We start from the raw sequence: 12763 nt of genomic DNA, 5'->3' as shown, positions 1-12763 counted from the left end.
AGAGAGAGAGAGAGAGAGAGAGAGAGAGAGAGGTGGGGGGACCAGTGTTGTAAACTGTGAAACTATGAAAGACTATGACTTGTTTGGGAAATGTATAAAACATTTTAGGTATCTAGACTACCATGCTTCTTCCGGATAACTATTAGAGAACACGTAGGACTCTAGGGTAGTTTTAAGTGATGTTTTCATTTGGAAAGATATTACTACAGAAAAAGTTCTGCCTTTAGATATCAGTGAAATGGTGTATGTGGTTATTAGTTATCTATACATTTATTTTCTCCTACATTCAATGGCAGAACTCATGGTATTGTATTTGAGATAGAATTAATTTGTTTTTTTTTTTTAAAGATTTATTTATTTATTAGTACACTGTAGCTGTCTTCAGACACACCAGACAAGGGCGTCAGATCTCATTATGGGTGGTTGTGAGTCACCATGTGGTTGCTGGGATTTGAACTCATGACTTTCTGAAGAGCAGCCGGTGCTCTTCCCCGCTGAGCCATCTCGCCAGCCCTAGAATTAATTTGTAATTAGTGGAATAGGATAAAATAATTTTAGTATTATTTCTATAGTTATACTTAATTTAAGGTGAATACATATTTTATTGTGGGTGATATTTTACATCACAGGTAAAGCTTTTTAGACTATAAGCAGCAGGTCAAATTATAAAATACATAATTTTAAGGAATCATACATAATTTTTATATACAAAGAAGATAAAAGTATAATGTGACATATATTTGATTAATAAAACTGAGTTTGGTATTGGTTTCTTTGTGAAGTTATATGATATTTATATGAATAGTAGAAACAAAAATTTAAATTCTATTTTCCCGAAGGAAATAAAAAAAAAAACCCTTTAATAGTTACAATGATGTTGTCCTAGTTTGCTTTTAGCTGCTGTGGTAAATGACAAAAAGCAACTTGAGGGAGGAATTGAGTTATTTCATCTAACAGGTTGCAGTCTGTTGCTGAGGGGAGTTAGAACAGGAACTCCAGCAGTGCAGTAACTTGAAGTAGAAACCATGGCGGAATACTGTTGACTGGTTTGCCCTCTCTGGCTCATGTTCAGCCAGCTTTTCTTATACGTCCTGGGAACAAGGGTGGGCACTGCTTATAGTTTTCTGGGTCCTTCTCCATCTACTAGCAATCAAGACACATGCCACAGGCTTGCCACAGGTGGGATTGATGGAGGCAGTTCCTCAGTGGAGGCCCTTCCTCCCAGGTGTCTCTAGTTTGTGTCCATTGATAATAAATCTAACCATTATAGGTAGTATATTATTCCTCTCTAGTAATAAATGGATATTTCTGAACAAGTCATCTTGAATATCCATATGTAGTAAGTCACTTGCCTCCTCAACTCCGCTTTCTTAAGTAGTGTAATTTTCCTTCTTCTTCCTAGGTTATATAAACACATATATAGGTTCAAGCAATGTTAAGTCCAAAATATATTGCTTCTGCTATCCTAGTAGTAAAGCCACATACTTTGTCTTCTTCTGTCATAGGGCGCTTTGGTCAGTGCGAGTTCAGATGACACGCTTCATTTGTGGAATCTGAGGCAGAAAAGGCCAGCCATTCTCCACTCTCTCAAGTTTAACAGAGAACGGTAAGATCATTTGTAGGGAATAACTGTTGCATATGGCAGAATTGGTTCTCTAGCAAGTGCAATAAAAGAAAAGACTTTTTCTTTATAAATCTATGCTGTTGTCAGTTTTTTCATAGAAAATGCATAACTGGGATAGATTTCAGCCACACATGAAAATGTGAAATACCTAAACCTTTTGTTGTCTAAGCTATCCAAACTCATTACTTTAGCAATCATATTTTCTTTACCCTGGTCTATGGCAATGAAAACTCAGACCTAAGATTCAAAAGTTAAGTAAAAACAATTTTATTCACATATTTTTATTACATCAGATATCTCCTATATTCTAATCCTGACTCTCTTATGTAAATACCTTTTCACAGTAGAATACTGAAAGAAAGTTTTAGAGTAAAAAATGTCAGTTCTAATTAAACACTGAATTTCAGCATTGCCCAAGATGGTAATTTGATCAAAATTTAGTTTGCCTCATTTTAGAATGATCATATCCAGGGGCTTATTTGAATGCAAATGGCAGAAGTTATTTTATTTGTGATAAATTCTATCATAATTTACTATTTCCTAGATCTAGATATATGCACATCCAGTTGACGAACAGTGATCAATGATCACACAAACAGTGAGGTGTGTACCTTCACTACGTAGAATAGTCTATCATTACTGGGAAGCAACCATTTTTTTACAGTATATGGGAAAGTACACCATAGAAAAACTTGCAACTAATAAGAAGAGAAACCATTGAGAAGTGAATTTGTATAGACTGACAAACACCATACAAACCAAGATAAACATGGGAGGAAAGCAGTTTTAACCTAAAGCCCAACATGGTGATTACTTTATTTTGTTACATGATAATGGTTAATAAGAAGTCACTTCTATATCTTAATTAAGTATACGTGCCTTTATAAATATAACAAAATAAAGTAAAATATATATAGATATACTCATTATACTTTTGGTAATTTAAATTTCATGTGTATAATGTATGAGGGTTAAATCATTAAATATTATGAATAAAACTCATGAGTATTATATCTCATTACTTTATGAATTGCCATCTTTATAGCTAGTATTTTTTTTTACTGGGGAGAATTAACACTTAAAATGTACTAAGTTAGCTAGGACTTCTTTCTCTAGATTGGGCTGATTTTTTTTCTACTTTATTTGTAGGATTGGTTTTTGCATGTACTGCAAAATAACAATGGGCTAGGCAGTATGCAGGGAAATCTTAAATGTAAAATAAGTAATATAGTAAAAAATTTGAGTACTTTTAAAAATATAAAATCAGTTCAGAGGTGCTATACTGTTATTCCACTAAGAATATCACCTGCTTGGATTGTTATGCTGGTAAACTGCAACTGCTCATACAATTTCTTTGAGGGAGGGCAGCTAGGAGATGATTCAGTTGGTAAGTTGCACGGCACGCATGAGGACGTAAGTTTGGATACTTGACATTTCTGACAAAGCTGGGCCCCAGTGGGGCTGGACAGGCAGGTCACTGGAGCTCATTGGACAGCCAGCCCAGCCAAAGCCGTGACTTCCAGGGTCAATGAGAGTGAGTGCATCTCAAGAAAACAACACAACACAACACAACACAACACAACAAAAACCTACTGTGAACAAGGAAGAAAACTGCTGAGAACCTCTGACATCAACATACACACACACATCCATCTATGCACACACACAAAAGATTTTTTTTTTTCCTTTTCAAGGCTTTGAGTAAATCTGATTGGTCACTTTTGTATTGATAGAAAAATGCATTGTTTGGGTTTTGTTCCTTTCCCTTTCTATTCATATGTTAAAATATTTTGGTCCCCTTTATGATTCTCTTAAGATGAAGAAGTAATGATGATAATTTTATTATCTCAGTTGAAGTGGGTTAATTGGTAGCAACATAAGGAACAAGCTGACAGGCTTAGTACAAGTTTACATCCTAGGAACTCTAAAAACATTGTCTTGTTTAAAATGATCTAAAATTTGTAATTCTTAAATTTTATGTTTATGGGTATTTGGTTTGCATAACTGTCTGTACACTGCACGCATGCCTGGTGCCAATGCAGGCTAGAAGAAGGTGTCTGGTGCCCTTAGATTTGGAATTTTATAGACAGTTGTAAGCTACTATATGGGCATTGGAAATCAAGCCTAGGTCCTCTGAAAGAGCAGCCATGCTCTTAACCTTTGAACCATCTCTTCAGCCTCATACAGTTTTAATATTTATCATATATATATGTATTTAATATTTACCATATATATGTGTATATATATGTTATTATATATTAACATATATAATATGTGTTAACATATACATGTTATTTCACTATATATAGTGAAATAACATATATATAGTATATGTTATTTTTCACATATATTTTCACTATATATAGTGACATAACATGTATATAGTATTAGATAGTATATATATATTGAAATATGTATGTATGTAATCATGTGACTTGAAATATGCTTATATCTACTAATCTTGGGTTTCTTTCAAATAAATTTTGGAAAGCAACATGAAAAAGTTACTCTTCTTGACTTGGCTAATGTGAGCCAAGTAATGAATAAAACATTCTCATTTTAGTCATATTGACAGTCATTGTTATCACCGATCATACATTTTTGTAATGTTAGAGAAAGCACTAAGTATTTTACATGCTTGTAGATGAAATTCAGTATGTAAACTGTGATTTCTAGACCCTTAGATTATTAAAACCTATTATGTCAATTCTCCTTTTCTGTTCATAGTGTTCTGCCTGTTAATTTAGCCAAAATATTTCTAAGGAATATTAACTAAGCAAAGGGAAGGGATATTTTCGCTAACAACTCTATAATTAAAAAAAAAATATGTCTAAAAAACTTGATTGCTTTACCAGGATAATTTGAAGTATTTTTATTTTTAAAACTCCTTGAGTAATATATTTACTTGATTCAATGTTCAAAGTATCCAGGTTATCTATACTAACACGCATTTTCTGCCTCCTGCGTGGAGTAATAATTTTCTAGGCCATGTATATTTTTGTTTGTCTGATGCCATGTCTCAAGCTTTCCTTTCCCCAGTGTATCCTTTTGTCTCCAGTATTTTCCTCTTCTATTTTGTTCTTTTGTCTTTTCCACTGTCCTCTATGAAAATTTCCCCCGTTCACATGGTCCCCTTTTTACTTTCCTAGACATTACCTATATTTATTTCTGCCTGTGTGTATCCAACAATTAGATGCTAGGATTCACATATAAGAGAAAACAATAAGTGGAGGCTTTGCTTTCTCTGAGTCCATTCCTAATGTTATCATCCTCTCCTGTACTCAAGTTCTAGCATCCTCTTTCATTACCAGAGGCTCTCCAGAAAATCTCTAGGCTTTCAGAGTCAGACTGGTTCTACCTGAGGAGTTTAACCTCTTGAAATGAAGCTTTATGAGGTTTGCTACTCATCCAGTAATGTAGATGGATTACCTGGCTTCTAGTGTATAAACCAATTTAATAGATCCCTTTGACACATTCACATACATCCCTATGTGGTGTGTGTGTGTGTGTGTGTGTGTTCTGTTGGTTCTGTTGCCTTAGAGAACCCTATTTAACACATGTATCCCTCAGAACATCTCATTGGAGATGTCACAAGGATAGCATCCACTTTCTGTCTTATCATGTTGTTGGCTAATATTTTGCTAATTAATGGAGGGCTTTGACTTCTTACTAGGTAGTAGTTAAAAGGCTATGTTCTGTTTGCCACATGGCTGTTGTGCGAGAGACTTTTCTTGGCGAGACACAGCACACATACATCTACTCAACCTACATAGAAAAACCATGACAGACCAAACTAACAATGGCACCAAAGTCTAACTTGGTGAACCAATCAGTTGTTTCTGGAGGAAATTGAAGGAAGGGTTACTTATAGGAAAAGATGGCCTGAAAGCAGATGCCTCACAACAGAGCCCACCACAGGATAGCATAGATAATAACTGGATGAAAGCTGCATTCCTGGGCTCTCTGCAGAATGTACAAGCAGTTCAATTGGTCCAGGAAACTTCTCTCTGTAGCTATGCTGATTGTGTCTTCTCTCACAGCAGCCACTCTCCTCCTCCATCAGTTTTTCTTTTTGTTTTCTGTTTATACAACTCTAAAGTAGGGGCTCTCCTGAAGCTTAGAAATTTCTGCTTTCCATAGAAGTATGAAAGTTGTTTTTATCCTGAGTTTAATGTGCCCCTCCCTTCTAGAGGAAGTGTTTTAATTCAGAGGAAATTCACGTATGACAATGATGCCCTTATTGGGCCAGTTTATTGCAGGGCAACTTTCTTCTCAAAACCAGGAAGATAGCAAGTGAGTCTTTCCAGAAGATAGAGGCCATAGTCATATGTAACAATCATGTACATGACATTCCATGATCATTGCCACATTTTGTTGGTTAAAAGCAAGTCACAGGTGTTACATACAATGAGTGTCAAGAATACTAGGAAAATCATGGAATATGACCTCTATAGATCTTGTGGATGTACACTTGTAAGAGTTTATATGCATCATGTGTGTGCAGGTGCCTACATTTAAGGTGGCATGAGACACCTGATAGGAAGTAAACCTTAGTCCTCTGCAAGGACAGTGAGTTCTCTTAACCACAAAGCCATCTCTCCAGCCCCAAACTGGCAGTTTGATACCAAATTCTTAATTTTGTTTTGCTTGATAAAGCCATAATTTCTTCTTTGTTCATGAGAAATTGTTTTTGCTGGATATTGAATTTTGTTTTAGGTTCTTGAATATCATCCTTCTTCTTTCCATTTTCAATGATTTTTAATGAGAAATCTGCTGTCACTGTCTGCCCTCATCCTTGTAGAGTTGTGATGTGGTTTTCTCTTGCTGCTTTTAAGGCTTTCTTTTACCTCAGCCCCTCTCCTTTCCTTCCCTTCCTAAGTCTTGTGTACTACCTCTGCCAAAAAATCTCCATGTTTTCCCTGGTAGAGCCGAAGAAAACTAATTTGTTCATTTGTAAAAGTCTCTAAAAGGAAGGCATACTAATTGTCTGAAAGGTTGTATAAGTAGGAATGCTGTCATCTGGTGTTTGTACTAATAGTCTTGACGTAAACATTTTAGATTTCATTCACTGGAATATAATACATACCCAAGATGCTAAGAGTCTTTGTTTCTCCCCACCACCACCTTTTTTCTCCCCTTCTCTTCTCTCTGTCCATCTTTCTCTCTCCCTGAAGACAATAGACTCTCTGTATCTCCTCTTTTTAAATATAAGATCATGTCTGAAAATATTTTTATCAGTTACTTTTCTCATGCCTATGACTAAACATTTGGCATAAAGCAACTTATGGAAGGAAGGGTTCATTTTGACTTTGGATTTAAAGCTTCAGTCCATCATAGTGGGTGAAGCATGGCAGCAGGAGCATGAGAGAGCTGGTCATTCGTTTTCACAGTCAAGACACAGAGATAAATGCTGGTGCTTAGCTTGCTTGCTTCCTTCCTTCCTTCCTTCCTTCCTTCCTTCCTTCCTTCCTTCCTTCCTTCCTTCCTTCCTTCCTTCCTTTCTTTCTTTCTTTCTTTCTTTCTTTCTTTCTTTCTTTCTTTCTTTCTTTCTTCCTTTTGATTCAGTCTGGGACCCCAGCCCATGGAATGATGCCACCCACCTTCAGGGTAGGTCTTCCCTCATTAGTTAAACCTCTCTGGAAATGACATCATAGACCCTTCCAGAGCTATGTCTTCTAGATGAGTTAAATCCATTTATGCTAACTGTGAAGGTGACAGGATAGCTCATAAATTTAACCCATTTTAGAAGAACTAGTCCTTTGAAATTTTATTAATGCTAGCCCAAATTTGAGTTTGTTTTGTAATTTCTTTATACACTATTCCCACTTGTATTTCCTGTAGCTATAGAAGATATGCAGTCTCTCTTCTAAAATAAGATTGCTCAAACTACCAATCAATAACATTGTTCCTTGCTTTGATAGCACTACTAACCCTAGCATACTTGCCTGCTATGATTTTCAAATATTTTACTAATCCAGGAACCATTTCCTAGATGTAAACTCTAGTTGATCAATAATTTTTAAACTTATAGTATATAAATTTATGAATAAATGGAAATATTATATAATACATGGATAGCATGGATGAATATATAATCACTAATGTGTAATTTTGATTATAGGGCAGAATTATTGATTTTTATTGAACTTACAGGCCAGCAAATCTCTCTCTCTTTTTTTTTTTTTTTTTGGTTTGAGCCATTTTAAACCAATTTTCTATTACTATATATGTACTAGTTGATGTTTTTTAGGGCTAAAATTCAGAATTTTCTGTATATCCTCAATGTAATTATTATATAAATTTTCACTCCATGGTATCAACATGTATAATTATATGTCAACTGACATAATTAAACACCTTGTTATCCTTCTCACTGGAGACAAGTAACTCATCAGCTGAAACTTTTCTTCTTCTGATAACTGCTTTTACTTAATATGATGTAACGAATTAACAATTTTAAATATAAGTAAGAAACCACAAAGAAAGTAATCCTTAGTGAGAATAATATGAAATGCTCACCTTATAACTGACCTCTGTCAACGAAGTGAAAAGTTATAGGTCATTAGGTTACTAATTGTTTTAAGAATAGATAAAAAGCAACTAACACAGCTTAACATAATAACCAGACTCTATAGTTCAAACTTCAAGATTCTAGATGGGAAGATTGCTATGAGTTTGAGGCCAACCTTGGATATATTTGGAACCCATGTTTCAAATGACTTAAAGAAGAAAAAAAAATCAAGTAATAGTCAATAAAACATTGTAATTTAAAAAATAATGAGGAGGCAAGTTTGGGTACTTAGGATAGGATGTATATCTGATTTGATTTTATTTGTATATATGAAATAAAGTAATGCAACTATCATTCAGTTTTGCCAAATATTTTCTGAAATTTTAAATTTCCAAAGGGGTACAGATACACTGTATAAGCTTTGAGTCTCCAACATCTAGGTACAGGTACATTTTAACCATAAAGTGTTTCTTCTGTTAATTAATCTTATACGTGCTAATCATCATTTCTAGTGTATTTTGGCAATGTAAATTGAGAACGTGTAATATTACATGAAATATTTTGATCATATATATTTCTTGCTTGTTCCAAGAAATAATATATTGAAAAAATAGCATAAACATGCTATGGTTTCCATAAAAAGGTAACCATTTAAGGAAGTTTCTGTTATATTTTCAGCAAATTTGTATGAAACTACATAGCCAAATAAAAATAGAAAAATTAACATTTAGATTCCACATAATGGCATGCATAACTAATGCCTCATTCTAGGAATAAGACTATGTTACTGTAGCATAGTTCTGCTTTTTAACATGTGTGTTGTCTGTGGCTATTTTTGTACTTCTCTATGAAAGTTGAGAAGCTGTAAGACAAACTGTGTGGTATTTAAAGTTCAAAATATTTGCTATATTTTAGTACTTCACAGAACAAGTTTACTGTCTCTAATTTAGGTTATTAGTAAGTTACCTAATAGTTGCAGAAATTTAATTTAGTTTGTGTTATGTTAGAAGATCCCCAAATAATGACAAATGATTGAGTGAGGTTTTTATTGACACATTAGTTGGCTGATAGTCCATTAAGAATATGAATGAAATTTAGTTGAATGTTAATTCATTTTTAATTTGGTCTTTTGTATAATAGTTCTAGATGGTATAGTTTATTTTAAATCATGAGGTTGTTTTACTTAAGGGACATTTTCTTTTCTTTTATGGGTTGAATTTTCCACTAAAGTTTCTGCCTATCAGCCTTTTGGCTTATGAGACTACAGGACTCACAGGAACGCTATCTCCTTCTTTGCAGCTGGAACCATGGATTCTTCCATATGTACTCTGTGGTTGGTAGTTTAGACCCTGGGAGCTCTGGGAGGGGGGGTATTGATTGGTTCATATTGTTGTTCTTCCTATGGGGATGCAAACTCCTTCAGCTCCTTGGGTCCTTTCTCTAGCTCCTCCACTGGGGACTCTGTGCTCAGTCCAGTGGTTGGCTGAGAGCATCCACCTCTGCACTGGCAGAGCCTCTTAGGAGACAGCTATATAAGGCTCCTGTCAGCAAGCACTTGCCAATATCCACAAAGGTGTCTGGGTTTGGTGACTGTATATGGGATGGATCCACAGGTGGGGCAGTCTTTAGATGGCCTTTCCTTCAGTCTCTGCTCCACACTTTGTCTCTGTAACTCCTCCCATGTGTATTTTGTTCCCACTTCAAGAAGAACCAAAGCAACCACACTTTGGTCTTCCTTCTTCTTGAGCTTCATGTGGTCTGTTAATTGTATCTTGGGAATTCCAAGCTTCTAAGCTAATATCCATTTATCAGTGAGTGCATACCATGTGTATTCTTTTGTGATTGGGTTACCTCACTCAGGATAATATTTTCCAGTTTCATCCATTAGCCTAAGAATTTCATGAATTCATTGTTTTTAATAACTGAGTTGTATTCCATTGTGTAAATATACCACATTTTCTGTATCTTTTCCTCTGTTGAGGGACATCTGGGTTGTTTCCAGCTACTGGCTATTTAAATAGGGCTGGTATGAACATGTGTCCTTATTACATGTTGAACCATCTTCAGAGTATATGCCCAGGAGTTGTATAGCTGGGTTCTCATGTAGTATGATGTCTGATTTCCTGAGGAACCGCCAAACTGATTTCCAGAGTGGTTGTACCAGCTTGCAATTCCACCAGCAATGGAGAAGTGTTCATCTTTCTACACATCCTTGCCAGCATCTGCTGAGTTTTTGATCTTAGCCATTCTGACTGGTGTGAGGTGGAATCTCAGGGTTTTTTTGTTTTTGGTTTTTGTTTTTGTTTTTGTTGTTGTTGTTTTTTTTGTTTTTGTTTTGATTTGCATTTCCCTGATAACTAAGGATGTTGAACATTTCTTTAGGTGCTTCTCAGCCATTCAGTATTCCTCAGTTGAGAATTCTTTGTTTAGCTCTGTACCTGATTTTTTTAATTGGGTTATTTGGTTCTCTGGAGTCTAACTTCTTGAGTTCTTTGTATATATTGGATATTAGCCCTCTATCAGATGTAGGATTGGTAAAGATCTTCCTAAACTGTTGGATGCTGTCTTGTCTGATTGACAGTATCCTTTACCTTATAGAAGCTTTGCAATTTTATGAGGTCCCATTTGTCAATTCTTGATCTTAGAGCATACGCCATTGGTGTTCTGTTCAGGAAAATTTCCGCTGTGCTATTCAAGGTTCTTCCCCACTTTCTTTTCTATTAGTTTCAGTGTATCTGGTTTGATGTGGAGGTCCTTGATCCACTTGGACTTGAGCTTTGTACAAGGAGATAGGAATGAATCGATTTGCATTCTTCTACATGCTAACCTCCAGTTGAGCCAGCACCATTTTTTGAAAATGCTGTCTTTTTTCCACTGGATGGCTTTAGCTCCTTTGTCAAAGAACAAGTGACCATAGGTGTGTGGGTTCATTTCTGGGTTTTCAATTCTGTTCCATTGATCTACCTGCCTGTTACTGTACCAATTCCATGCAGTTTTTAACAGCATTGCTCTGTAATACAGCTTGAGGTCAGGGATGGTGATTCCACCGGAAGTTCTTTTATTGTTGAGAAGAATTTTCAATGTCCTGGGTTTTTTGTTATTCCAGATGAACTGGCAAATTGCTCTTTCTAATTCTGTGAAGGATTGAGTTATAATTTTGATGGGGATGGCACTGAATCTGTAGATTGCTTTTGGCAAGAAGGCTATTTTTACTATATTAGTCCTGCCAATCCACGAGCATGGGAGATCTTTCCATCTTCTGAGATCTTCAATTTCCTTCATCAGAGACTTGAAGTTCTTCTCAAACAGATCTTTTACTTGCTAAGTTACAGTTATACCAAGGTACTTTATATTATTTGTAACTATTGTGAAGGGTGTTGTTTCCCTAATTTCTTTCTCCGCCTGTTTATCCTTTGTGTAGAGGAAGGCCTCCAATTTGCTTGAGTTAATTTTATATCCAGCTACTTTGCTGAAGTTGTTTATCAGGTTTAGGAGTTCCCTCATGAAATTTTTGGGGTCACTTAAATATACTATCATATCATCTACAAATAGTGATCTCTTGACTTCTTCCTTTCCAATTCGTATCCCTTTGATCTCCTTTTGTTGTCTAATTGCTCTGGCTAGGACTTCGAGTACAATATTGAATAGGTAGGGAAAGAGTGGGCAGCCTTGTTTAGTCCCTGATTTTAGTGGGATTGCTTCAAGTTTCTCTCCATTTAGTTTGATGTTGGCTACTGGTTTGCTGTATATTGGTTTTACTATGTTTAGGTATGGGCCTTTAATTCCTGATCTTTCCAAGACTTTTATCATGAAGGGATGTTAGATTTTGTCAAATGCTTTCTCAGCATCTAATGAAATGCTCATATGTTTTTTTTTCCTTTGAGTTTGTTTATATAATGAATTATGTTGATGGATTTCCATATATTGAACCATCCCTGCATCCCTGGAATGAAGCTTACTTGATCATGATGGATGATCGTTTTCATGTTCTTGGATTTGGTTTGTGAAAATTTTATTGAATATTTTTACATTGATATTCATAAGGGAAATTGGTCTGATGCTTTCTTTCTTTGTTAGGTCTTTGTGTGGTTTAAATATCAGAGTAATTGTGGCTTCATAGAACGAATTAGGTAGAGAAACTTCTTTTTCTATTTTGTGGAATAGTTTGAGGAGTATTAGTATTAGGTCTTTTTTTGAAGGTCTGATAAACCTCTGCACTAAACCCATCTCGTCCTGGGCTTTCGTTTTTGGTTGGGAGACTATTAATGACATTTCTACTTCATTAGCAGAAATGGGACCGTTTAGATCATTTATCTGATCTTAATTAAACATTGGTACCTGGTATCTGTCTAGAAAATTGTCTGTTTTGCCACAGGCCGGCCAGTCTAGGCCTCCCTCAACCCGTGGGGGGAATAGGGTCCTAGTCAGGAAAACAAGGCGTTGGCGAAGAAATGACAAACAGAAACAGACACAAGGGAGTGCTGAAACTGAATGCAATCTGTACAAAGTAGAAATCAGGCTTATATAGTATACAGAGAATAAGGCAAACTACAGAAATCACTTTAGGCAGGAGATGGTCACATCAAGGTCAGTACAATCAATCAGCCAGGTGCAAGGCGGAGGAGCAG

At 35.6% G+C, this 12763-nt stretch overlaps 1 protein-coding gene across 8 annotated transcripts in view; it reads left to right on the top strand.

Moving 5' to 3' along the window:
- Window positions 1-12763, top strand: part of Stxbp5l (syntaxin binding protein 5 like) — a 268083-nt gene that overhangs the window by 56106 nt on the left and 199214 nt on the right. For all 8 annotated transcript variants that reach the window (XM_031363837.1, XM_031363833.1, XM_031363831.1 and 5 more), the window contains exon 5: window positions 1506-1606. In XM_031363837.1, the coding sequence (XP_031219697.1) occupies window positions 1506-1606 (101 nt within the window). The remainder of the gene's footprint in view (window positions 1-1505; window positions 1607-12763) is intronic.

This window comes from Mastomys coucha, unplaced genomic scaffold, assembly GCF_008632895.1.
Source record: "Mastomys coucha isolate ucsf_1 unplaced genomic scaffold, UCSF_Mcou_1 pScaffold12, whole genome shotgun sequence".
NCBI classification, from domain to species: domain Eukaryota; kingdom Metazoa; phylum Chordata; class Mammalia; order Rodentia; family Muridae; genus Mastomys; species Mastomys coucha.
The sequence above is the reverse complement of the archived record's forward strand: the minus strand, read 5'-3'. Positions and strand labels throughout refer to the sequence as shown.